Below are 26,325 nucleotides of genomic sequence, written 5' to 3'. Positions count from 1 at the left end.
GACAGTGATCCTGCTTCTTGCTTAATGTTTAATTTATTTGGTAGTGTTTTGTGCTCATGTCTCTATGCCTAATACTTTTGCAGAATAAACAAACATGAATTAATCTAGAGGTATGCCTATTGCATAGTATACAGATAGTCCTTGTTTAATGACCACTCATTCAATGACCGTTCAAAGTTATGGCACTGAACAAGTGGTACTTATGACTGGTCCTCAAAGTTCTTGCTGTCCAAGCACTCCCACAGTCACGTGATCGTGATCTAAGCGCTTGCAGCTAGCTTGCACTTATGACAGTTGCAGCATCGCACGGTCATGTGATTGCCATTTGCGACCTTCTCTGCCAGCTTCCACAAGCAAAGTCAATGGGGAAGCTGGCAGGAAAGGTCACAAGTCGCTCCAGTAAGTTGCTCCCATTCTTTCCCCCACCCAGCAGCAGCCACCCCCAGCCCCACCGTGCTTGTGCCAGCCACCGACATACCTTCCCCTGCCTGGCAGCAGCCACTTACCTGCCTGCGGGCCGCCTGGAATTCAGTGACCCATGATCCTTGCTTATTGACGGCAGCTGGGATTGCTGTCGCTAAACGACACGGTCATGTGACATTGTGCTTTACAACTGCATTGCTTAGCAATGGAAATTCTGGTCCCGATGATTATCCTTAACTGAGGGTTACCGTATTTTTCCGTTAATAAGACACCCCCATGTATAAGATGACCCCCACTTTTCCAACCCAAAATTAAGAAATCAATATTTTAAAGATAGTGCAGAACACATTTTTATTTAGTAATTAGGTAACATTTACCTACACTCAGTGGGAGGAGGTCCAAACTGTCTCTCTCCAGCTCTATTTCCATGCTCTTTTGCATAACTGATTACATTCAGTTTGAATTTTGCAGAGTAAGACATTAGCTTATTTATTTTTTTATTTTCCGACATCTTTATGGGCTCAGAAAGCTCTGATATTACCGGTCCCTGTCACATCTGTACACTGCCTACACGCTCTCCACCTCCAACGGGATGTGTTCCAATTGGTTTGTTCACCATCAGCTGACGTCAGTTACATAAGGCTCGTGATTGGAGGAAGTCTGTTTGCAGAGACAAGCTATCAGCAATTTCACTCGTGATTGGAGGAAGCCTGTTTGCAGAGACAAAGTATGGGCAGTTTCGCAACCGCGCGATTCTCTCCTCGGCTTATGTCCTTGCATAAGACACCCTTCAATTTTTAGTGTAATGATTTTAGAAAAAAGTATTGTCTTATAGACTGAAAAATATGGTACTTATTATAGCAAGATCTCAGCCTTGCATGTATTATCTGTTACTAAGATTTATCTGGGAGCATGTCCTATTCTCAGTGAACTGACATCTGTATAAATATAGTCCTGTACATCTATCTAATCTCCAGTAACCTGCCATCTTAAAAAAAGACAAAGTTCATTCTGCTTTTCAGCTAATAAAATAATTTATTATAAAAGGTGTACAAAACTTGAATGGCAATAAAACTAGACAGACAAACCTGTATGTTAACAAAAATTTAGAATAAACTTGACAAGTCCTTGAGCTATCCAGTGACTGGGAATACAGTGCATTTTACTGAAATACAAAGAAAGAGGGCTTAATCTTTAATTTTTTAAAAATAACTTATTACGCTTACTTTCCACTTGGAAGAAGTCCATCTTTCAGCCATCCAATAGCCCTTCTAGTTAGATATCCATAGCAGTGAAAAGCAATACTTGAAGTAGTTCAGTCTTTTCTTTGATGGATGAGGGAATTGGCAGTCCCAGAATTTGGCAGAGTTTTTTGCGGAAGCTCTTAATGCTGTGCTTTATATCCCTTTTTTCAATATAATCATGTAACTGTAGTTTGGGTTTAGCAGCTCTGTTAATTAAATTAATACGTTCACAAACTGAGCTTCTTAAGTGCCCTATAAAAAAGGGGTAGAAGCAGTTGTTGAAAGTTAGTTATAAAGATTATGCTTTACCACCAGATTGATATTTAAGGCTCTAATTAACATGTAGTAGTTGTAACAGGCAAAATTCTATTTCATCCCATGTGAATTAAAATTAATGTGTGAAAAAGTCAGTTTTTAAAAATGCTAGAATTCCAAGATACTCTGAGGATTGCATCTCTATACAATGGAATATGCTTCCAGCATGTAATTCTGTCAATTAAACAGAAGTATTTTTCCATACATAATTGCTCCTGTTTGGTATTAGTGAGTGATGGCAAACCTCTAAGGTTGCACACAAAATAAAAATAGCTTTATACTAAGTTCAGTACAAAACAGCTCCACTTGAAACACTGAATTCATAGAAGCAATGAGAACTCAAAATTATCCCTTGCTCAGTCAATGGAATGATTTAATTTTTTAAAACAGTTTTAAAATTCCCACAATAATGAAAGCAACAGTTGCTCTTCACAGTCAGTGTCTGCCTAAACAGGTTCAAAACTGAGTCCAGCAATGAAGTACCAGCAGTAAATTCATTCAATATAAACAACACAACTGTAAAAAGATTATTGGGTTGAGGCTTCTTCCAAAAACACATGGTTGTGTAATGCACATTTCTTGTATTTAGCATTGCTGCAAAGTTAAAGTAACAGCTTTTGCCTTTGGCAGACTCCAGCTCAGTTACAAAGTAAAGTAGGCAACAGATTGTGTACTTTTACAGTTGGATTGCCACCTAAAAAAGAAACATTGACCATATGGATACCTTTGAACTTCCCAATAGCAAATAATTTTAAAATGGAAGCAAACCTATCAAGCAAATAATTTCTGTTCCAGATAGTTTTTAAGCTCAAATGTATATTTACCCCTTACTTTTGGCCTGCCCTCCATTTGATTAACTCCAACCAATGGCAGCAGGGAAGAAAGACATACCTGACATTTTATTGGCTTACGCTTCTCCCAGACTCCGTGGTTTGGAAGAATGAAAGACAAACAGAAATAAGCCAATTGTAAAACACTGGAACCCCAAACTACATGGAATGAAACACTTCATTTTTATCCAAAGTTAGGGACCACATGTTAGAGTGTAAGGTGTTTTCTTCCAAGCTTGTAATACCTGAAATAGCCATTTCAGGCTTTGAATATTTTGCACGTCTCTGCGTACAAGATGCTCTATTAAGTAGTTTTCTAGCTGACAGTACAGACCATTGATCAGACAGTTATGCAGAGAAATTAATGAGCCATAAGCAAGTTGCTCACCTAGAACTATAGTACGGTAACTCAGCAACAAGAAGTTCAGTTGATTAAGCATCTCATCCCATCTCTGCCATGTTGCTTCATTGTCCTGTAAACAGAAGGGTTTTATTTAGGATTTTACAAATGCTGCATATTGATATTTTAAAAGTGTTTTTAAATAGTATACTTCAAAGAGCTTTTGGTAACAACACACTCATATTAAGCAGTGCATAAACATTGTAGGGATGAGCACAGTTAACATTTCAGGTTTTAGTCCTGTCAGTATAAATGAAGGAAGCAAGCACTGAATTTACCTGATATGGTAGCCCCAGAGAAAAGTGGTTCAGAAAATGCAATATTTTTGCCAAAGACAAAGGCTGTTTGGTTTGTATTGGGCAGCTATGTTCGAAAATGAGCTCCAACACTTTGCATCGTAGAAGGTGGGACTCCATTGTGCTCAGGAAGATGTCCCTGCAAGTGGATACACTGGATATAGTGAAAAGTTTCATTTTCTATGCTACCTTTTGACCAGTAATTTCACAGAGGCTTGTATCTAAATCAAAGGAACAATATAATGAAACAAGGAAGTCAAATGAAACAGTCTTCTCTGAATCTGCATTGTCCGATCAAATGAAACTTGTTCAGGCAAAGATAAATCAGCAGCACAGGTGGTCTCAATTCTCTGTGGATTAGAGAAAAATGCAAGCTCTTTCTATGACCAGTGAAGTTCACTTAAAAGGTTTGGTGACTATCTCTTATATACCTCAATTATTGCAGGCAGAAAAATTAAAACATGCTATCCTGCTACAGATGTTTACTTTGTGGCACCTGGAGAAATGTTCAGTCGAGGTCAGGATAGATTTCATCCTAAGCTTATCTGCTTGATTTCAATTTGATAAACAGCCACGCTTAACACTCATAGCCTGAAGGACAAATTGATTAATGTGATATGCTGCACTATAGAAATATGATAATGGCTGATTTTGAAATACTAAAACTATAGCCATAAAATTATTAAATGGAACGTTTACAAGGTGACCTGGGGATGAAACTGAAATGTGCTGCTATGTAATTTAGGCTTCTACGCTACTACTAGTAAATTTTACAACCTATAACCAGTTCTAAAACCAGCTCATTAATACTTTTCTCAAGAAACTAGGCATATGACAGAATTCTATAAAGATATTATTAGCAAAAAATGCATAATTTGTAGAATTAGACATTAACTGGAAAACTTAAGCCTGAATTTTTAGCATGTTGCCTTTAAATGTACATCAACATTTCCTAACATAGTACCTTCCAGTTTAAGTTGGGCTAATTTAAATAGATTAAAGGATCTTACAGATGCCTTTCTCTAGAACATAGCTGAATGTCAACTGTATTTTCCCTAACTGCTTTATAATTAAATTTTAACCAAATTGTGCCTTATTGCCATGGGAGTGAAGTCAAACCAGTCTTCTTCCATTGGCCATCCTTTAGGTGTGCTGAACCACACCTCAGCCTGAGGCGTATTGGGAGTTGCAGTCAAACCATCTGATAGGCACCAGACTGCAAAAGACCCATACAGATCCTGTATACTGAGTGGGTGGGGGAACCAAGTAAGCACTGGCAAATAGATTAGTTGTCTGTTAATTTTTGTTATATCTGATTCAGAACATGTTTTCTAAATTAAAGGGAGATGTTACAGAAGTTTATAAAACTGAACAAGGGCAGACAGTGGATCGCTGTAAGTATTTTTCATTCATACAATATTAGATTTTGGCATCATTCAGTATATCTGAATGGCAACAAATTCAGGTCAGATTAAAATATGTACTTTTTCTGTAAAATGTGTAATTATGGAATTTACTGCCACAAAATATAGTAGATTACCAGCAGGTCACAAGAAGTTCATGAAGAAGACATCAGTGATTAGCCATGATCCATATATGGAGGTAAAGTTGGTCAAAAGTCTCTCCCCTCATCTTCTGCGGATCTTTTTTCCCCAAGGTGGGACAAGGTGAGAGAAATTCAAATGTATTTATGGTGGAAAATGAAAGTATTTCATTTTCAATTTCATTTTTAGAAACCTTACAATTAATGAAGTGATCAGTGACTTTGATTTCTCCTGGCCACCTTTTTATAGACTTTTACAAGCTCAGCCATGATTCTGCTGTTGCTTGGCTGACCAGCCTCTGTGTGCTTTGAAAGGTCTTTTAAAAAATTAGCTTATTTTGTTACTGGACACATCTGGGAATCTATGGACTTCCAGATGTGGCTGTACTCTAGTAACCTTCATTACCGGTAATGGTGATAGAGATACTGGGAACTAGTTTAGCTACATTTGGAGATCCACAGATTTCTCTAGTCTCAAGGAACCCTATATTTGCATCATACAAATGTATCCACCTGGGAACATGTAGTTAAAAAAGCAAGGGCATGCAGTTTGTTCTTTCTGTACTCAAAAAAGTACTTTGGCATGGCTCTCCAAATCTGTGGTAGACATTTAGTCATCTTCTCTTAGAAAAAGCACAGATTCAGCACTTGGTCTTTGCTCAGAACTGCCTGTCTGACGACCTAGGAATATAATGAGAACGCTGCCAATACAGTGTTGAGCAATCAACACAGAAGTCAGTTCTGAGAAAGAGTGAACTCAATAGTTGTTTACTTATCCCTTACCTTTGGCAATGCTTGGGAATTTTCCACAGGAAATCAAACACCACACCTGCAATTTTATTGGCACTGCAATTTGGAGACTTGTCCACTTCAACTGCTATAGAAAGCATCCTCTGCAGAAGTGCCGCTTCCCTAACCCAGAGAAACCAAATGTTACTCAGCTGACCTCCACCATATAGTGGAAGTATGAAACCACAGGCTAAGGCAATCATTGCAACCTTCAGATCAGTCATTTCAGAAGACTGAGGAATCTGAGTTTATTTCTTGAATTGCGGTAGACAACACCATTTAGATCCTGCTGTTTAATGAAACTCATATAGCCTTGGGAAAGTGAATGAATGAGATGAGAGCCAATTCCAAGCAATTTGCCCCTTGAGGTGGGGTTGCTGTCAAAACTGCTTCCTCTGGTTGAGCTACCACATAGTTGGAGACTGTCTGAATGCTCTTCCCGTGAAGAGTAGTCATATCACATGTGTCTACCAATACTTCTGTTACTGTTATTTTTTGCACCACTCTTATAACAGGAGGGAGGCCCTGTCCAAAAGGATACTGATCTTTCTTTTCTGTTGGCATCAACTGAAACCGGATGAGAGGTTTGTACTGTGCAGCTCCCCAATGTACTGACAATGGACATTCTTAATTACCATTGTAATACATACGTACCTATGTATAGTATATGGATTACTGTAACATGCTGTACATGGGGCTGCCCTTGAAGACCATTTGGAAGCTGCATCTGGTGCCAAATGTGGTGGTATGGGCAGTTACGTGCACTCCTTGAGCAGCACTTGTTACACCTCTGCTTCATTGGCTACTGGTGTGCTTCCAGGTGCAATTCAAGGTGCTGGTAAAGACCTATAAAGCCCTATGTAGCATGGGATCAGGATATTTGAGAGACTGCCTCTCCCTCGTTACAGCTATCCATCCCATCAGATCTGGCAAGGGAGGCATGTTATGGGTCCCCTCTACTAAGAAATGTCATCTGGTGGCACCGAGGAACAGAGCCTTTTCTGCCATGGCACCTGTCCTTTGGAAGGTCATTCCCCCGGCATGTAGATTGAGGAAGGGCCTGAAGATTTGGCTGTGCCATCATGCCTGGGGGTCCAGCAGTAATGGCGAGCCTTGGCAATGGCAATATTAAATGGATGTATGATTTACATTCACCGACTGTGATTATGTTTTATTGAATTTTAATTGTGGTTTTAGGACAGTTGTGTTTAACTGTTGTGAGCCGCTTAGAGTCACACTTGTGAGATGGGCAGCTATATATATAAATAAATAAATATTTACATTTTAAATTAGTCACAACCAAGTGCACTCTATACCATTAACACTTTCTGAATGTGTTTAGGCCATCCCAAGTTTGGAAAGGTTTGTTTTCTCACATAAAACAACAGATACTGTTTTATTTAAGATTAGGATCTTCAAGGAGAAAAACACACTATAGTATGAATCTCAAAGAAAGCAAAATTTTGAATCTGCTTACTTTTGAATCTGAAATTGTATGGAGGCATCCTCTTTCTGTTCTGTCTTATTTAAGGGCAGTTCTGGAGAGGAGTTGCAGCTCTGAGCTCTGGATTTGTCTGTCAATAGACTTCTGGCTTCCTGTATGTATTTTCTGTGCTGGGAATTTCTGGCCCCAGTGACAACAGCTATTAGCCATTCAATCACTTCCCTGCATAGGAATAGGAATTAGAGATGTGCGCATGAGATACATATTCTCAGATACTGCTTATACATGCAGGTTTTTTTTAATAGTAATTTTATTAAAGATCATAATTTATAACAGTAAAAACTAATACAAACTGAAAAAAGAAAAGAAAAAGAAAAATAGAAGGTGCAGAAAAGAAAAAAAAGAGAAAAGAAAAAATAAGAATATAGTAAAGAAAAGAAATATATAAAGAAGTGAGTTCCCTCTTCATCACAACAAGCATAAACAATTTTAGTAACTTATCACCTTCTTTTAAAATACAACAAATGATCTCTTCTTCCCATATCCCATCTTTTCTATAAACAAATCCATAAAACCTCGTCATTTCAGTCCTGATGTCAGCAAACAGCCCATTAAGGGTTAATTGATTTCTTTTCATTTTTTCTTTGCCCCTATTTACAAAAGTCTTCAAAACTTTAACAAGCCTCTTTTGTAAATCCAATATGGGAAAATTATCCAGGTTACTCTCTTGGTTGTTGTTTGTATATCCCTTTTAATTATTAAGACATCAACCGGTTTCTTTTGTATGTCCAGTGTAACTGCTTTTTCCATGTCATTCTTGTAGCCTGCCATTTTTAAATCCACCTTCAAATCAGTCTCAATCATGTCAGGTAATACTTGTTCCTCTTCCATAGCATCTTTTAAACAAAGTCTGTCTATTCAGGCAGGTACTCTTAAAATTAACTTCTGGGTCCATTGTTCAATAACAGCCTTCAATATGTCCAATACTGAATAGCCTTCAATATGTTAAAATATTTTGCTTCATTCTGTATTAGTAAGTTGAGTTTGAGTGTTCTTCTCCTTTAATTGTAATCTTTAGTTCCTTCTAGTTCCAATTTCTAAAGTCTTATCTTACTATGTTTTCTTAAAAAATTCAAAACAAAAGCATTTTCCCACAGGAAGGGTTCTTTATAATTAATTCCAAAATCTTATTTCAAATTTATCTGGACTCTTAGTCCATTTGTAACTTTCTAAAATCAAAGTTTTAATCACCCTTCTGCTGTTTATTCCAGAAATTTTTTTAAAGTCCTTTAACTTGTATTTAAAACTTCTTTCACTAAGGATTGAAATTCACCCAATGCTGTAAAACCTATTGATCCAAAGGTCCCTAATAACTGAAAAGCAGTTAACAAGCAATTTCCAAAAGTGAATAGGAAAGGAAATATGCAAACCCGGTGTCCTTTTACAGGTGTCGACTGTGGTTTGAGCAAGATGGCTATTCTCTCATCTCCCAGAACTCTAAATCCACCGGAGACTGCTGTCTTGCGGTCTCCTTGTGAGGAGCAGCTATCTGGAGCACTTGTGGGTGATCTCAAGTTCTCTCCTTGTCCAGAGGAATTACAAAGAACAGGTCTACTTGATGGTTCTTCATTCCGCCACAGTTGTTTACTCTGCTTTCCACAGAGCCTTCTACAGTTTGCCATTTCTTCCCCGGAAGTCCCGCTCATACATGCAATTCAGTTTTGTCCAAATGAGGCTTCACTCTTTTTTATAATGTTCTAGGTGGGTGGTAGGGAACTTGCAGCCCTCATCCTAAATCCCAAAGTCCTTTGCATACAAGCAAATCAGACCTTGGACAAGAGCAGTCTGTCTCTTATTTGGCAGCCTGCTATGTGCATAGAAAGAAAAAGAGAAACAGAAAAAGCCAGAAAGAGAGAGGATTAAGTGCCCTACCTGCCATTTGCTTCACCACCACCCCCCTTCTAGCCCCATTGCTTTAGCTGACGCTCAGACAAGTTTGTTGTTGCCAAAGGCAGCAATGGGTCCAAGCAGTGGAGCATATTTGGAAATAAGAGATTTTTCCAGAGCCCCAGGATCCTGCTCTGTGAGTGAAAATACAAATTACTTGACATTTCCGAAGCACTTGTCACAGGAAAGCACTGCCTTGGCAATGGATCTGTGCAGAACATCAGTCCTGATCATCCTTTGGAAGTCATCTTCTAAGGTCTGTATCACATACTGCAAGAACAGGAGTCGGCCAGGAATCATCTCTTCCTGTGGAAGTCAGACAGTTTCAGAGACAGAATAATGAATCACAATGTTAGGTACCACTATAAAGCAACTGATCTGCCCCCATAGAGGAAGGCCCACCCAGTCAATTAGTTACTGACATAATGGACAAACTGAGGTGAAAAACTGGTATTGTCATAGGAAGCAGTAAAAAAAAGGTATATCTCAATGGCTGGGTTTGCACCATGTTCTGGACTAGAACAATCTTTTGACTGATTGATTTGTGATGTATTTTGTGGTTTTAGCATTTTATACCAGCCGGGTTTTAAAAAGGGCCTGTTGATACTTGTGAATGTTATGCATGCAGCCCACACAAAAACAAAAATAAGGGCCTGATCCACAGATGGATTTGGCTGCAAAATTTGAGGTATTTACCCATAGTAATTTACACCCAGTAAATTGTACTGTATTTACACACAATACTGTATTTACACACAGTAAAAATATATTTACCCACAGTAAATACAAAACAGTAATAAACAGAAGCATTCTAAAAAAATGGAGCCCTACACCAGAGCAGTCACATGATGGTGTCATCCCATATCTAAACTAAACTAAAAGCCCTCCAGAAGCGCTTCAACTAAATCAACTGCAGGCAGGCAATCAATATTGGGGAAATCTTTCCTCTGAGGGAAGGCTATTTCATAACATGGGGGTCATGATGGAGAAGCAATGCTCCAGATCCCCAGCCCAGCATTCTGGCAGGTCATTAGGGTGGTACTGACTGAATCAGGAGAGTCCTCTATGTTTACTTAGTGCAAAATCTGCTGGTATGCCTGCTGACATACCATGTGGTGGAGAATGGAGGTCAGGGGACATGAAAGTGACTAACAGTTGTGGGGCAAATCCCACCCCGTATTGCATCAACAACTCTGTTGCTGACAAAAGAGTGACACTTTGTGTGCAAAAAGCCAGGCTTCACCTAATGTGAGACTAGGCTGAAGCTGCCATAACCTAAAGATGATGTAAGCAGAGAGGACAAAAGCCAGGAATCTTGTCAAAAAGATCCCTTTGGGGAGGTAGATCAAAAGGAAACAAGTAATTAAGGAAACAAAGGAAAAATGTCACCTGAAGCAGACAAAGGAGGCTGGGCCTGAGGCCAGTCTCATCAAGAACTCAAGATTTGTAAATCAACAAAGCAAGGACTTTGGGGGATAAAAGGGGTCCTGAAGCCCGCTCATTCTCTGAGTCCTTCTGGATCCAGACTTGGTGGCTTCTGTCCCTCTAGCTAATGCCTGGCAGCCTAGTTGAGAAGGGTGTGGGTAAATGGGGATGAGGGTGGGTTTGAGAGAGAGAGAGCAAATGCACATTGTAATCAGTAAAGTTTTGCTGCTACTTTAAATTCATTGGGTCTTCATGTATTCCAAGGAACCTGATGTGCCTCAGTATTCCACTGAAAGTGATTTGTGTGTGTTCCTAATTATTTCCCAGCTGTTGACCAGGGATGTGTGTCTTGTCTGCTCTAGCCGCACCTATCTGGAAAACCCAGGTACAAAGGAAGGGAGGCTTACAAGATCTGCGTGCCCCAACAGGTTGTGAGTGTATGAGTGACTTACCATAAGCCAAACCTTGGAGTGCATGTAACATTGAGAGATGGTAAAAAATATAGTTCAGCTTTGGTTTAGGAAAACTTGAAATCAGATGGCTTGAATGTGAGCAACGAATGAGAGGAAGGCTACATTATGCAGAGATTTTTGCAAGAACAATTAGGGTTCTCAAGTTGAATACAGGGGACATGTAGAGATCCCCAAGGTATGAAAAGCAGACCATTTTGCTGCATCAAAACCACATATATTAGGGTTAATTTACTTCAGTTCCTCCCTGTGTGGTTCCAAGATGGATTGTTTAATAAGCTCTGGTTCACTAACAATAACTTCAGTGGCTTTTTCTGCAATATCTTCAAAGTAGTCTTAGGCAGGCTGGTTTGATTCAAACTGTTTTGCCAATAGAAGAGAAGTGTTTTGCTTTTACACAGGGCAGCTTCTGAAACCCTTAATTTCATTGCAAGGACAAGACAGGAGAAGGAGTTTCTGAGCTTTTCTTCTCATCCAAAGGGGGCTCATCAACATACCTGCACTTCCATGACCTCATTTAGCAGTTGCCAGTCCCACACCACTGTATCAGCTGTTGCTGGATGAAGTCTAAAAATTAGAATTAAGCTTTTTATATCATCATATATTTGTCAAAACTTGCTGCTAAACAGTTTAGATGTAACACATTTCAAATTAAATCCAATCTAATTGATTCCTTATGGGTCCTATTTATATATATAAAAAAGAGACTATTAATACTTAGGGCACATCAGTTTAGGGCAGGGATACCTACTCATTTTGAGCCCAAGGCACTTATGACATTTTGAAATCAAGTCAAAGAAAATGTCTGCCATGGGGAGGAAGCTTTGCCTCATTAGTTATGATCTTAATTGATACCACAGCCACAAAGCTAAAAAAGAATAGTGGCCTGATACAAAACAGCACCAAATACAGAAGGATTGGGAGAATACTTACGCCTGGATTTTCATCAACAACATGTAAGCATCCTTCTGTATCTCCTGTTGCCCCTCTTGATGCTCTGGGCTCAGCAGAATCTGCCTGACCACACAGGTTGTGACCTCTTTTGGTGGGTAGTATTGACAGGATACATAATCCATAAGGAAATCCAAGGTTCCCTGGAAAAAATTCTCTTCAATTGTGCTGGACACCATGTTTAATCTTCGGAATGGAATAGGTTGGGCTTTTAGTCTTTTATCCTGTGCATAAAGGAAATTCAACATGCATATAATATTTGGGTAGCAATTATATGGGGTGAACATTTTTCTTCAGATAATTCTATTGGTAAGTTTGCCCATTTTTAAAAATAATTTCGTTTATTAAACATAAATTATAGACATTGGTTGGAATCATATTTCTTTCAATTTTAGGCTGAAAGTGAAAAATGTTCTAATTCAGACTTCCCCACAAAGCTTGCATCATCACTAGCATTGAAGAAGAACTTGTGTGTTTGGTCTTACACTAAACCTCTTAGCTAAACTGAAAGCTCTGTGATGTTAAGCACTACTTTGCAAAGGCGGCTGTCATAAAAGGGAAGATTAGAAAATGTTTGCTCTAGTTCAGTGATCCCTAACCTCTTTTGGAGCAGCAGGAACATTTCATAGGTTCTCCAAAAAAGAGGAAAAGAAAAAATGGGTGGGGGCCTACCCATTTTCAAAAGGTTGCTACAGTAGGTATGGCCAATATCATACAATATCCATCAGCTGGCTGATGAGATGATTCCCTGATGCACTCCACAGGTATGCATGACTGGAGGGCAGGGCAAATGGATGGAAGAGTAATGACTATACCAGCATGATGGTATCATCAAACAAACGACATGGTTCATGTAGTTTTATTAAATACATGTGAGATGAAGTCATTGCATAATCATGCTATTTGCACAATGACTTCATCTCACGTGTATTATAATATCAAGCTGCTGTCTCCAGGATATTCATTATTACTATTGTTTGGTCTTTTTCAGGGCACTAGATATATTTACCAACAAAACACTGGGTTATAGCCATCTACCATTTTTATTTTTTAAGAGGTCTATATGGACTCCAAGGACTCTCTTGAAAACAGGCTGGTACTTGCTTTTTCAACAGTCTTTAAGAAATTAACAGAATGGTGTAGTGGCTAAAGGAGGTGCCCACGGATACCACATTAGGGATCTCAATTTTGGTTTATCATGCTGGATGCATTATAGTGAGCATTTATATAGCTTTGTTTGGCTCAAGCTTCAACTGATGTTGGATATTACAACCTGCTTGGCCTCATCCTCATCCTCTTTGGTGTGATGCCTTCTACCTCTTATTATCCAAGCCAGAGATTCCGTTTGACAATAAGAATCAATTAAGGTTCTGTCTGACATATATTAATCAATTAAGGAAGAAGATTCAGCAAGAAACATACACTGCTAGGATGACATGGAATTAGAACATGTATTTCAATATGAACTTCGTGCTTCCTAGAGGAAGTGAGATTGTTAGTTACTAAGTTCTTAGAAAACAAGACAAAACGGTTAAACCAGAATGTAATAAGGCATCACCTGATAGTTGAGATTTGGTAGATTTGCACATTGTGCAAACTTATGGTTTATTTCATTGTAATTTACTGAATTAGTACAGTTGACTGAATTTCCATAACATACTGAGCTAAAACCAAACAAATCACAATTTGGCTTAGATGATATCTGAACAAAATCAGAAAGGAACACTGCTTTTATAAGCTATATTTTGGAGAAGATGTTCATAATTCTTATAATAAAGCCTTGAACTGTGGAATTATAATGCTCAAAAGTCTGGCCAGGCCTGCTGAAAATCCCAGTATGACCCACTCCATCTCTATCATATGCCAAAACATTTTTCTACTGTTTTTGGACTAGGAAGCTGATGCCTTAATACTGTAATGGGGTAAAAGTAATGCCCTTGGAAAAAAGATCTTTAGTTGTGCAAACAGCTTTGATGCTACCATTGGCTTTGGATAGAAGGGAAGACTAAATCTTAGGATCTGCAGGTTCAGTAGAACAGATGTACAGTATGTGTACATAAAACCACCTACTATATTTACACCCAAAAATTATAAGAAAAACAACCTGCCAAGAAAAAATGGCTATGTTCCCCACCATGTTAGCATCTAATTAAAATAAGCTTGGTGTCAAGTGCAGGTGGCACTGACTTTTTGATGAAAAAGTATGATTTTCCCATGGTTTGTTTATGAAATGTAGGAAATGTAGACCTGTCAATTCATTTGAATTGGACAACCTCACAGCTTCCTGCATATCAAACTATGCTCTGCAATCTAAACTAAGCATATATGTGTGACGGAGCAAATGTATCTCGCTATCATTCTGAATCTTAGAAACTGTAAAATCCAGATTGTTCTCAGGATATGGATTTCAAAGTCCTGCTTGGGATATGGCTATCTCCTGCAAATTACCTTTCTTGACTCCTTTTCCAATACCACATTTTGAAGAAAGGGGTGATGCACAGGCATCCTATGGCAATATGGTAGTGTTTTCAACCAGACCTTGATATCAGTCTGCTTGGATTGTTCCTGAACATTGGATTCCATGGTACTCCATGGTCTTTTTGCCTGGAGCAAAGGCTGATCAGCTTCAGCTACAGATTTGGAAGTATTCAAAGAAGAGCAGCAGAGGCCTGGGGATAATCTCTGATGCAGGGGATAGACCCGCAAGCTAGGGTTTTCTTCAGATGGGCAAACCTGAGGAGCTTCTACACAGTCCAAGAACGTTGGGTGTTCAGTGCTATCACTGCCTGATGAGAAAGAAAAAACATCAGATTCCAGCTGAGGGCTTCCCAAAGAGCCCAAATCACTGTTGTAAGTGGTGTGACTGCTGCCTTCAGATTCCTCACTGTAGTTGGAGTGGCAAGAGAAGCTGTTACTTGGAAGGTACTCCGATTTCACTACATCCACTTTAGGGGAAGATTGCTTACAGTCCTGAACCCACATGCCCACTGGCACAGTACATTTGCTCTCAGCATCAATAGCAGTGAGAAAATTAGGAGGAGAGACTGGAGTTGAGGACTTCAGGCCCCAGGCAAAGTAGCTACAGTTCTGGAGAGAGCTGACCATGTCCTCTTCAGGCTCGGTAAGATCAATTATCTCCAAGTCACTGCATGCTGTTGTTCTCACAGCCATATCTTCTTTAGTAAGATCAATAATATCCTACAAAGAGAGGGAGGGGAAGGGAAGGGAAGGGAGAGAATTTAAGATTGTTAAAGTACTGGATGGATCCAAAGAAGCAAAGGTTCAAGTATTCACTTGAACGTGGAGTCTCTTGGTGACTTTGAGCCAGATTAGATGCAACAACAACTATCCTCCAGGAAAGCTGGGAAATAAAGAACATCCTCCAACATTAATTTCTGGCCAGCTACTTCCCCTCCTATTAATTTATTAGAGCATTACACAGGAGGGCAAACAGGAACTCAATGCCACACTAATTCCTTCTGATACAGGGATGCTGAGAACCTTAACACATTAGCAGAAGTGCTGCTGTTGCTTCAGCCAAGATACTGAGGACACGCTGCCTAAGCACAGCCTTTCTGGGTAAAGTTTCACATAGGGGAGCTGAAAAAAGAACATTCTGTTGTTGCCTATGAAACTCAGGCACCCGAGTGGCATGGAGCTGGAAAGAACCTAGTCCCTGAATTTGAAAGAGAAACACTCAAGACCTTTGCAAAGTGACTCCCCCTCCACTCGCAATAATATGAACCATGAGTACTTCAGGCAAAGCGAAAAGTGTTTATTAAGAGTGTGAGGTCAAGTCTTTATTTAGAATTACATACGTCTGACATTTGTGATAGGTGGGTCATGAAGCAACAAATCAAACAATAGAAGACCCGGTCCTAGATAACATTCCACAAGTGGCAAATTTATGGGTTGCAACCTTTCCTTTTTCACCCAGGTTTGTTTCTTTCTTAACACTCGCAAGTATATTCAAGGACTTCAGAATATACTCCCACTGTTTAGTTTCTGAGAAGGCTAGTTCCCACCCCCCCCCACTTCAAAGGAAGTGGCCTTTGGCTGAAAGGAAAAAAACATTTGTTTCCTAAAGTTAAAAAAAAGCATAGACTGCCATGCTAAAAATGCTAATATCACCTTTAAAATGCTAATAACGAAGCCTAAAATTCCAGGCAACACCGTCATGATAGTGAATCAGGCAGAAGTAGGCACCTTCAGAGGTTCTGCCTGATGATTTTCCTGAGCGGAACCTCTGATGGCATTGGCTGAGGATAAAGGTCATTGTAGTTTTCCATGTCCTGAGGATGCTGGTCTTGGGAAAGGCTGCAGTGAAGGAATCATAATACAGGAAGCAGCAATGCAAGTATACATTTAAGCATATGTGAAAAGATCAGATTTTGGTTCCATGTGAGCAGCTATAACAGGAACAACTTTCACTGCCCACCTTGAGAATTAAGTTCATTTGAGAATACAGTTGTGTTGCCTTTAAAATTCAGCCACTGTGGGGCTGATAAAAACTTAATCCCTGAATTTAGGAGACAGACTTATTTTGCAAAGTGGCTTTTTTGCCCCTCTGGATAGCATGAATGACAGCACAAATCATGAGTACTTCAGGCAAAGGAAAAAGCATTTATTAAGGGGAGTCAAGTCTCTTTATAGGGTACAGAAACAAATGATACGTACATTTGGTATATGTGATGCATCAGAAAGCAACAAATCAAACAATAGAAGACTTTAATTAGATGTTAGAATTAAACAATTGAAAACATTGATCCTAGATAACATTCTACTGTTACCTGGAATTTTAGGCTTCATTATTAGCATTTTAAAAAAGTGATATTAGCATTTTTAACATGGCAGTCTAAGCCTCTTTTCTAACTTTAGGAAAGCATGTTTTGCTTCTGGTCCAAGGCCATTTCTTTTGGTACATTTGAGAACTTGCCTTTTCAGCAACTAAACAACAGAGAGCTGCAAGTGTATTCTGAAAGTCCTTGAATACACTTGCAAGTTTTAAAGATACAAACCTGGCTGGGAAAGAGAGTGACATAACCCATAAATTTGCCACTTGTGGAATGTTACTTGGAATCAATATTTCTATTGTTCAATTATCATATGTAATCAATGTTTTTTGTTTGATTAGTTGCTTTCTGATGTATCACATACTGAATGTATGTATCATTTGTTTCTGTACCCTATAAAAAGACTTGACTCCCCCTTAATAGACATTTTTTGCTTTGTCTGAATTACTGGGTGATTTGTATTTTCAGGTAGGCTAAGAAGCCACCTTTGCAAAGGTAAAATGGTTTTCTCTCCCAAATTCAGGGAATAGGTCTTCAGCTCCATGCCACTCGGGGTGCCTGAGTTTTAAAGGCAACACTACAAGTGGCAAATTTATGGGTTATGTCACTCCCTTTCCCAGTTGAGTTTGTATCTTTCTTAATACTTGCAAGTTTATTCAAGGACTTCCCAATACGCTCCCTATTGTTTAGCTGCTGAAAAGGTTAGTTCTTGCATAGCAAAAATAGAAATGGCTTTGGCTAAACCCCCCCCCCCAAAAAAACCCACGGTTTCCTGAACTTCAAAAGGAGGCAAGGATGCCATGCTAAAATGCTAATATCATCTTTATTATAAGACTAATAATGAAGCCTAAAATTCCAGGTAACAATTGTTCTAAATCAAAGGCCCAAGCAGAAATGCATTTCCTCTGAACTGACTTGGAAACTGAAGAAGAGATGTCTAACTGCCATTACTTCAGGTATTTGAACTTCTCTTGCTAGAATCTTGTGGCATTTGAAAGCTGCCTCAGAATCAGTGGGTCAACGGAATTTCATTGGAGCAGAAAAGTGACCTGCAAATTTTCATTGAGTCTGTGCAAGAAAACATCCACCACTCTGACCTCCTATCTCCGGCTAGAGTTCCCAAAAGCCTTGATCTTAACTTATTTTTCCCAATTCCCCATTTCCTAGTCTTTCAAACTTTTGAGGGTCAACAATCAGTTCTCTGATTATTAGAATAAACTACTGAAGAGAAAAATCACACTCAGAATCCTGGATAAACATTAAAATATACAGGGAATTATAAAAAATGCAAATGCCAAATTCTGTATGCACCCACTTGTAACGATCTGCCACTCATAACTCCCAACTTCAGTAACTCTCCTTGCAACCAGTAATGGTTCAAAAAAAAGTTCATTTATTGAGAACAGGTGTACAGTTCCAAGGCATTGCTAAGACTGAGCCTGCGCGCGCCAAAAGTTGCTTTTACCTTTTTTTCCTTTCCCCCCTGCACCCCCCTAACCTCCCAGTCTTCTCACAGCCGCTCGGTGGCACGACCTTGAGCGTTCCTCAGTCCTTGATAACAGCCCATCTGCCTCTAACGGTCATTTCTTCCACCCATCTTTCCAGATCCTTCCAGCACCCCCCACCCCATGTCTCTTAATGGCAGAACTGAAGCAAGCAAGCAAGCTGGCAATTAATGTGGTAAATTGATTGCAAGGATTCTGACACCACCTGAGATTAGAAACATGGTACTCTCCAGAGATTTTGGATTACCAAAATATGATCTGATCGGATCTTGTTTTTTAATACTTTTGAAAAGTCACTTTTCAGTAGAATCTTGCTACTAGTTGTACTGACTAGAAAGCACTACATTGTTAAACTGATACCTGTATATAAAAGACTAACTGATTCTCTGAATGTGGATCCTTATGTAGTCAAAATAGCCATATCCACCCCTGTTATCCTTAAACAAGAAAGAGACAAGTAGGAGTAAGCCCAGAGAAATATCAAGGTTTGCTTAAGAGGAAGAAGGGTTGTGGGCAAAGGAGGCAGGAAGCAAAAGAAAGAAAAGTTAAGAAAGCTCAAAATAGCCCAACAAAGACTGAGCGTGTTCAGTTAAGATGCTATCTATTGAAGGGGAAAGATGTGATGGACTGGAATGGAGGAAGGGGGGTGAAAACGGTGCTCTCGTCTCCAGAGCAACGCTCTAGAGATAAGCGGAGAAAGCTGGCGCATCCCTAAACATTCCAGAAGATAGTGAATAGCTGTGCCTGGGAACTAGTGGTCAGTCTGAGAAGAATTCTGTAAACAGGCACTGGCTAATAAACCTTGCTGATTGAACCTGCATGGTCTCCAGGAGTTCTTTGGGCTAGGCCTGACAAAAATGGAGAATTGAGAGACTGGGGAAAGGAAGAGAGGGAACAATACAATATTTATTTGGTCAATGACCAGCAAAATTAAAAAAAAAAAAGAAACAGAGTGAAGCAAATGAATATAATAATATACTAACAGCTAACAAAATAAATCACAATAGTATAGCACTCCTCTATTATTATATTGGTACATTTATTGCCCTTGGTAGTATAAATGTAAAACATTAATAAGTATGAAATAAAAGATATATATATATATATCCCTAACAATTTATTAAGATGTATCAAACGAGAAATAATATTTAGATCAAAGGTAATTATATCTTTAACCAGTTTTGTCTTACTTTCACTGCAGTAACACAAAATTTAGCTACTGTACAAGTAATGAATGATTTTAAATCTTGAAGAAGATGATTCACATAAAGGTAATCTGGCCTCCCAGCAAATTTATCTATTAGGGGCAAGATGAAGATTGACCTAATGTCCCTATAAAATTTACAACGTAATAATACGTGTGAGACAGCTTCAACTTCCTCATCACCACATGGGCAGATAAGGAAGAAAGGGAATGGAAGATGGGATTCTGGAACAGGGTGCCTTTAGGAGAAGTACTCTACACTGCAACACTTCGTTGCAAGTCGTACTGTTTGGTTAATGAAATGAGTAATTATAACTGAAGTATGAAAAATGACAGGGGTTGCATTTTTTAAGAGTAAAGAAACCAGTATGCTAAAATTGGGTTCTCATTTGTCAAGATAAAAGGTCCTGATCTACCTGCCAGGCACAAGACAGATTCAAATGGGAGATTTCTCAAGGGATGAGCAGGGGCTAGTTTTGCTTATACCAACATTTGCAAGGTGGCCTACAATTCATTTTAAAAAGCAGCAAAACGCACAATATGGATATTAACAGTCCTACACAAGATGGGTTTTCCTTAAGACTTAGGCTTAAGTGGTTGTTGATTCTGCCTTATTTTTCTGGCTGCTGGTTGACACAAAGCATAAGCACTGACTTTGGCCTGGGTACAAACACTAAAAAAGCCTTACTAGAAGTGTTTTGGGAAAGCCTGATGACCAAAGCCATAGTGGGCAGCAGAGGTCATATCTATGGAGCTGTTTGGTGATGAACATGTTATATGGAAGATTTGTGACTTAGAATGTAGAAAGAGGAAATGCTAAACTGCATGACTTGATGACTCAAATCAGAGAAAGAAAACAGGTATCTTCTGTGTCTGTTTGAAGAGAAACAGGAAGGATGCAATAGATCTAAATGAGGGTGATTGATCTTGTAGAGTAGAGTTGAAGTGAAGAAATAGTTTAGTTATGAACAAAGGAGCTGAAATGTATGTCAGAAAGTATGAACTGGTATTATCCAGATTGTTATGACTGTGTAGGAAAGCAGGAATCCATTGGTTGTTAACAGCTGCATGATACATGCCAGTAAATGGTGAAAATGGAAAAAGTTTTGAGCAAAATAGAGCAACTTTTGGCATGAGTGCAATTCAAGGGAAAACTTATTTTGCTAGGACACAAATGGATAGTGGGAATGAGATTAGAGAGTACAGAAAAAGAGACTGGGCCCTTCAGAGATCCAAGACAGGGTAAGAATAGTGACAGTTTAATAAGTATTTGTTTAGAAAGAGGTCTGTTTTAAATATGTGCCTTAAACATGAGGCTTATTCATGCATACATGAAGGAATATAGTTTAATGAGATTTTTTGGGGGGGGGTAGGTCAAGAGTGGATCTTGAGAAGAAAATGGGCATGAAAGAAAACTAGTGAAAAGAATAAAAGTAAAATGATAGGAAGGGAAAGTATGAGTCCTGTATGGAAAAATATTAGAAGATAAATTCAATTGAATGAATGGAAAGTAGATTATGAAAGATGCCCTGGAAGCTGCTTAGAACTGAGTAAAAATGACGTTCCTAACTGGCATAGGAGATGTGGAGTTTTATTTATTTACTCAATTATTATTTACTCAATTATTAACTGCCTAATAAATTATACGAGTTATACAAATGGGAAGTATGAAACAGTGGAATGAAGTGAAAGAGGCTGTCAACAAGAAAAAAATTCATATAAGAGAATGCTGCAAAAATTGAGGATGAGAGAAAGATATTGAAAAATGTGTCTATAGACAAAATAGCTGTAAAGAACGTTGTCAAAGAAAACAAGGAATTGCTAACATTGAAAGAGGTTGAGAAAATGTAGAACAATTTTGATGGAAATAAAAAAAAATGTTTGGGGAGCAAGTGAAAATAGCTAAATGGGGGACCTCTGGCAGAGTGCATGGATTTAAACATAAAAATGATGACATTATTTGGGATTAAACTGAAGTAAGGGAATCCTGGAAGGCGTACTTTAGAGATCTATATCAGAATGGTATGTTAAAGAGTAGAGTTGAATGTTATAAAAATTAGTGTCCAAGAAAATAATTGGTGAAAAGGAAATCATAAATACTTTGAGAACTTTAAAAAATTGTAAACTTGGACATATTGATAGAATAATAGAAGTGTCACTGGATAAATATCAGAATCTATATGTGATTCTGCACAACTTGTTTAATGTGTGGGTGATGGCTACACCTATGTCTGATGATTGGAAGAATGATGTCATTGTTACCTTATACAAGGAGAAATGTAACAAGAATGAATGCAAAACTACAGAGGGATTATTCTATTAAATATGCCTAGGAAAGTGGCAGAATTCTGATTGAAAGGGTTCAAGAGGTGAAATGCGATGTGGCTTTATGTCAGGTAAAGGAAGTATACATCACATTTTTGCTCTCCAGTAGGTCACTGAGAAATATATGAATGTAAGAAAGAAAAAAAGGAAAGCTTATTGCATGATTTAGAGAAAATACATGATAGTTAACAGGCTTAAATTATGGGACATTTTGTGCAAATATGGAGCTGAAGGTTGGTTGCTGAATGCAATGATTCTGATGGGAATAAATCTGCAGGTGAATAAATTGCATCTTTAGCAGAGGTTTAACACTGAGCAGGAAGTGAGACAAGGATGCTTGATATCCTTTTGGTTGTTTTATTGCATTCATTATGGATAAAGTCATTTTTTGTGAGATGGGAAGCCATATACATTTGATATATAAATAAATAAAATAAATACAATGCTTGTAGTGCTGTTAGATATACTATCAATAAGAAGTATGAATCTGAACATTAATTTACTGAAAACTAAAGTAGTTCTGTTTGACAGGGAAAATGGAGTGAACAATTGTAAGATATACAAAAAATGGCAAAAAATAAGAGCAAGTAGATGAATTTATTGTACTTTGGAAAAATGTTTACTAAAGAAGGAAAATTGAGTAATTTTAAGATATGCAAATATTCACAGTATGTTAAAAGAAATTAATGTTCATTGAAAGAAATGAAGAGAGCATGAAAGTGTGTTTCCGCCTTCCTTGTTATATGACAATGAAAGTTGGGTATATCAGGAAAAACAAAAAAACAAAAAGTTGACTGCAGTGGGAATGGGTTGTGTGGCAAAATAAGAAGAAAGGGGGCCAAGAATGAATGGGTGATGTGCACTGAATACAAAAGTGAGTGAATAACCGGAAGAAGATCATACAGAGAGAATGAATGAGGACTGAAGGAAGAGTGAATGGGTTGAGAGCTTTGGATCATTTTTCTCAATAAATAAATGAACAAATATAATGTTTTTGAGTCATTTGTTTAACTGGGTTCCCTTTATCTAGTTTTAGGACTTGTGAGGAGAACAGATCACATTTTAGGTCTTATTTATGCAGAAATATTGACAATTCAAAAGGGTTCACAAACTTTTAAGCACCATTATGTCTGAGGGCATCATCACAGGGAAGGTTGCTTAGTAAGCAGCACCATGCTAAAACAGCTGTATCAGTTTGGAGGAAGAAGCAAATGAAGGCCTCCCACAGGGAATTATAGTCACTCATCTTTTGGCATAGTAATGTTATTTTTATACCAGATAATTCTAATAAGATCTGGAATGTGTAATTCCAACTTGGGAATTACTATTTATTTGAAAGATATTTATTTCTATCCATGTTTTTTTAAACAGTACCTTCAAAATATTTTAAAACGTGATCATAACTTGAACAAAAGCAAATGTTCAATGTAAAATAAAATAAAACAATTAGAACCGCCACTAAACTATACACATTCAGGATGACCTTCAACTGGAGCTAAAACAAAAATGTGTGAGACTGATTTATCTAAGAAGGGAGACAAGCAATTTTTGGAAGCAGCACTGAAAAGCTTCTCTCTAGCAACCACCCGCTAACCTTAGACAGATGGGAACCTGAAGATGTGCTTTCAAGCTTTTCTTAATTGACAACTTCATCTGGGAAAAAGCAATTCTTTAAGATATCAAGGCCACTCATGTTTCCGAAGTTCATACTAGAATTGAAACTGAACAGAAGTGAACTGGCAAATGACTGGATATATTTTAATACCAATATGATGTGTTTTCAGCAATCAGCCCCAGTAATAATCTGCCCCACCTGTATCAAAGCAGCTTAAGCTCTCAATGCTTTCAAAAGGCTGCCAATTTAATAGGAGAATCTTATTAGAGAATTAATAACTTTGGCCAATATGGTATTATGAAATCATATTGCACAGAACTCTGGGCATTAAAATTTTTATTCTGTGTCAATTCTGTGTATCCCACTGCTGCAGAAACTGTTACAGAAATTGCTATAGATTGTGATTGTTCTTTTCCTTTGGATGTGCACCCTCCCAGTGATGCATTTGATGGATTTTCTTTTTTTACAGCAAACCATATAGAGTCAGGAAACCTTGTGAACCTATTTCTAGATGTTCGCATACAGTGTTTTTATATGCTTTAATATGGATATTTCATGGATTTGATTGTAACTGACATCCATTTCTTCTTTGGTTTCCTAAGACAGTTTCTGATCTTTGCTGTCCTGTGATTTTAAATCAGGTATATTACACCACGATAACATAACACACACACTTGCAAACTCCTCCCCCACAAGAAAAATAGTAAGATTCAGCAAGAGTCACGTTACTTTCACCAATTTTCCTCCTTGGAACCAACAAGGCAGAAGTAAAATAATGTTTTTGTTATTATTTATATAGTAATATTTCAATAAAATAAACAATGAAATTGACAAGGATTTTCTTTAAATTGTCAAAGTCATCACATTTCAGTTTCAAGAAATGGTGCCAAGAGATTGCTTACTCCCCTGCTCCCAACCCTTTTAATCAAGGAACTACCAGAGGGAAAAAATAAAATAAAACAAAACAAAACCCCCACCGGCACTGGCAGGGCATGCCACGGTATATAAACAGAGAGCAAATTCCCCATTCTATTCTAGCACTGAAGATGTCACCTAGCCGGGTAATGAAACGTTTGCAAGAAAACAACCAAGCTCAGAGAACCCCAAGGACTCCCCAGTTCAACCCTGAGCTACACAGATTTGCTTCTAGTAGTACCTTTTAATTTTGGATTGTATGAACCACCTGGTGAGCCTCACGTTGGGACTGTTTCCATGTTTAATCTGTCAGCAGCACTTAGAGCGGTACAAGGAATTGATCGTTATTGGCCATTGTCATTCCTTTAAATTGTAACCACTATTTTTTTTTTTTTGAGCAGACATTTGGGGAATTACCGCAGCTGAGTGGCGGACCAAATATTTCTCCTGCAGAAAACCCAAGGTTCAGTCCCTGATCAGGTGACAGGGAAGGAGCGGCTGAGACCCCGGAGAGCTGTTGACAGTAGGACTGGGCGAGCTGGACAAACGCCTCCCCATGGAGGGCAGCTTCCTATGGCTCTGCGGTCTGCTTCAGTGCCGGTGAGAAGCCGGCTCACGGCTGAAACGAGGGAAAAGAGGATCACGCACCGAGACAGGATTCGGAAGGAGAATGCGGGGCAAGCGCTTCTCCAATAAATGCCATCCTGAGAGGGAAGGAATGCCGTGCAGGGGCCCCTGGATAAGGAAGCTGCAAAAGAGCCCGTGGGATTTCAGAAGACAGCGCAGTTTCGCCGTACAGGGCAGAGAGAAACCGATCGTTAAACGGGGCGTGTTTCCTCTCTCCTCACATCCCCACATGCTTTTCCACCCGTGTCTTCAGAGGGACGGATCCTTCCCCGCTCCCCAAAGCCCGACTGGCCGGGAAATCCGAGCCCCGGTTGCGAGCCTCGACGGCACCGCGGCGAGGAAAGAAGCGGCCGCCGGGAAGGAGCGAGGGGACGATCCGCCAGACGTGGGAAGGGAAGAATCGGGGCGGCGAGAATCGAGAGGAGTCCTCTCCCGTATCCAGCGAAAGCAGGAAACACCACCATCTTTACTGCGGGCAAACGACGCCCTGCCCTGCCCTGCCCTGCCCTGCCCTGCCCAACTCACCGGGGGCTCCGAGGGACTGCTGTCCAGCGGCTCTCGCTTCCATTTTCGCTTCTGGAGCAAGCGCCGACAGCGGAGCCGCGGGAAAGCCGCAGAGCTTTCCCCACCCGAGCTCGCTTCTCGGCGGAGCGCCGCGCCTTCGGCCATCGCGCCCCTTCCCGCGGTTCGCCGCCAGGGAGCGTAGCACGCGAGAGAGGCGTGGCCAGCCCGCCCGCCCCCGCCCCCGCCCCCGCCCCCCGGGTTGTTTCTGTTTTTTCTCCGCGGCAAGGTTTCCCCCGACCCATTCTAGACTTCTTCATTTCCTAACTTATAGTACCCTTTGCAGCTAGGACACTCTCCCCAAAGCACAGGGATCTCCGTTAAGTTGAAGTCTTCGTTTATTCCGCAAAAGGGAAAGGAACTGGCTGAAGCAAGCACTTTGCTAGAACGCCAAAATACCGTCAGGAAGCTCAACGATACAATGGGAAACAGATGAGAGGTGTCACGCGCGACTATTACAGGCTCTTAATGGAAACATTTTGTGCGGGTGCGCCTTCGAGTCAGTTCTGACTCCTGGCGATTGCCTAGACAAGTCCCTACAGTTTTCTTGGCAAGATTTCAGAAGTGGTTTGCCATTGTTTTTGATGTTTTAATTGTTAATTTCAGTTCTTATAGTTTTTGATGTTTTAACTGTTAATAATTCGAGTGGTTTTTTAGGTATTTCTTCCTGTTCTAACTTTGTTGTAAGCTGCCCAGAGTTGTT

General features: G+C 39.3%; 1 protein-coding gene across 4 annotated transcripts; it reads right to left on the bottom strand.

The window, feature by feature from the left end:
* Window positions 1-772: 772 nt before the first annotated feature.
* SIMC1 (SUMO interacting motifs containing 1) lies at window positions 773-26,325 on the bottom strand. 4 transcript variants are annotated; one of them, XM_088133914.1, is made up of 12 exons: window positions 25,587-25,727; window positions 24,676-25,053; window positions 16,209-16,394; window positions 14,526-15,275; window positions 12,060-12,301; window positions 11,624-11,693; window positions 9,389-9,537; window positions 7,318-7,506; window positions 5,835-5,963; window positions 3,491-3,647; window positions 3,201-3,285; window positions 1,458-1,919 (listed from the first exon to the last, which is right to left on the bottom strand). In XM_088133914.1, the coding sequence occupies exons 3-12, from the start codon at window positions 16,254-16,256 to the stop codon at window positions 1,699-1,701; spliced, it is 2,040 nt and encodes a 679-aa protein (XP_087990040.1). In that variant the 5' UTR covers window positions 16,257-16,394; window positions 24,676-25,053; window positions 25,587-25,727; the 3' UTR covers window positions 1,458-1,698. The 4 variants fall into 4 exon arrangements, with proteins under 4 accessions (XP_087990039.1, XP_087990040.1, XP_087990041.1 ...); XM_088133913.1 differs by lacking the exons at window positions 16,209-16,394; window positions 24,676-25,053 and adding an exon at window positions 773-1,133 and having other exon boundaries at window positions 1,650-1,919; window positions 25,587-26,325; XM_088133915.1 differs by lacking the exon at window positions 24,676-25,053 and having other exon boundaries at window positions 25,587-25,721.

Source organism: Python bivittatus, unplaced genomic scaffold (genome assembly GCF_059951505.1).
Source record: "Python bivittatus isolate LINGU-HERP-01145 unplaced genomic scaffold, Pbiv_v1 ctg000080_np1212, whole genome shotgun sequence".
NCBI classification, from domain to species: Eukaryota; Metazoa; Chordata; class Lepidosauria; order Squamata; family Pythonidae; genus Python; species Python bivittatus.
This window is presented reverse-complemented; position numbering and strand designations above follow the sequence as displayed.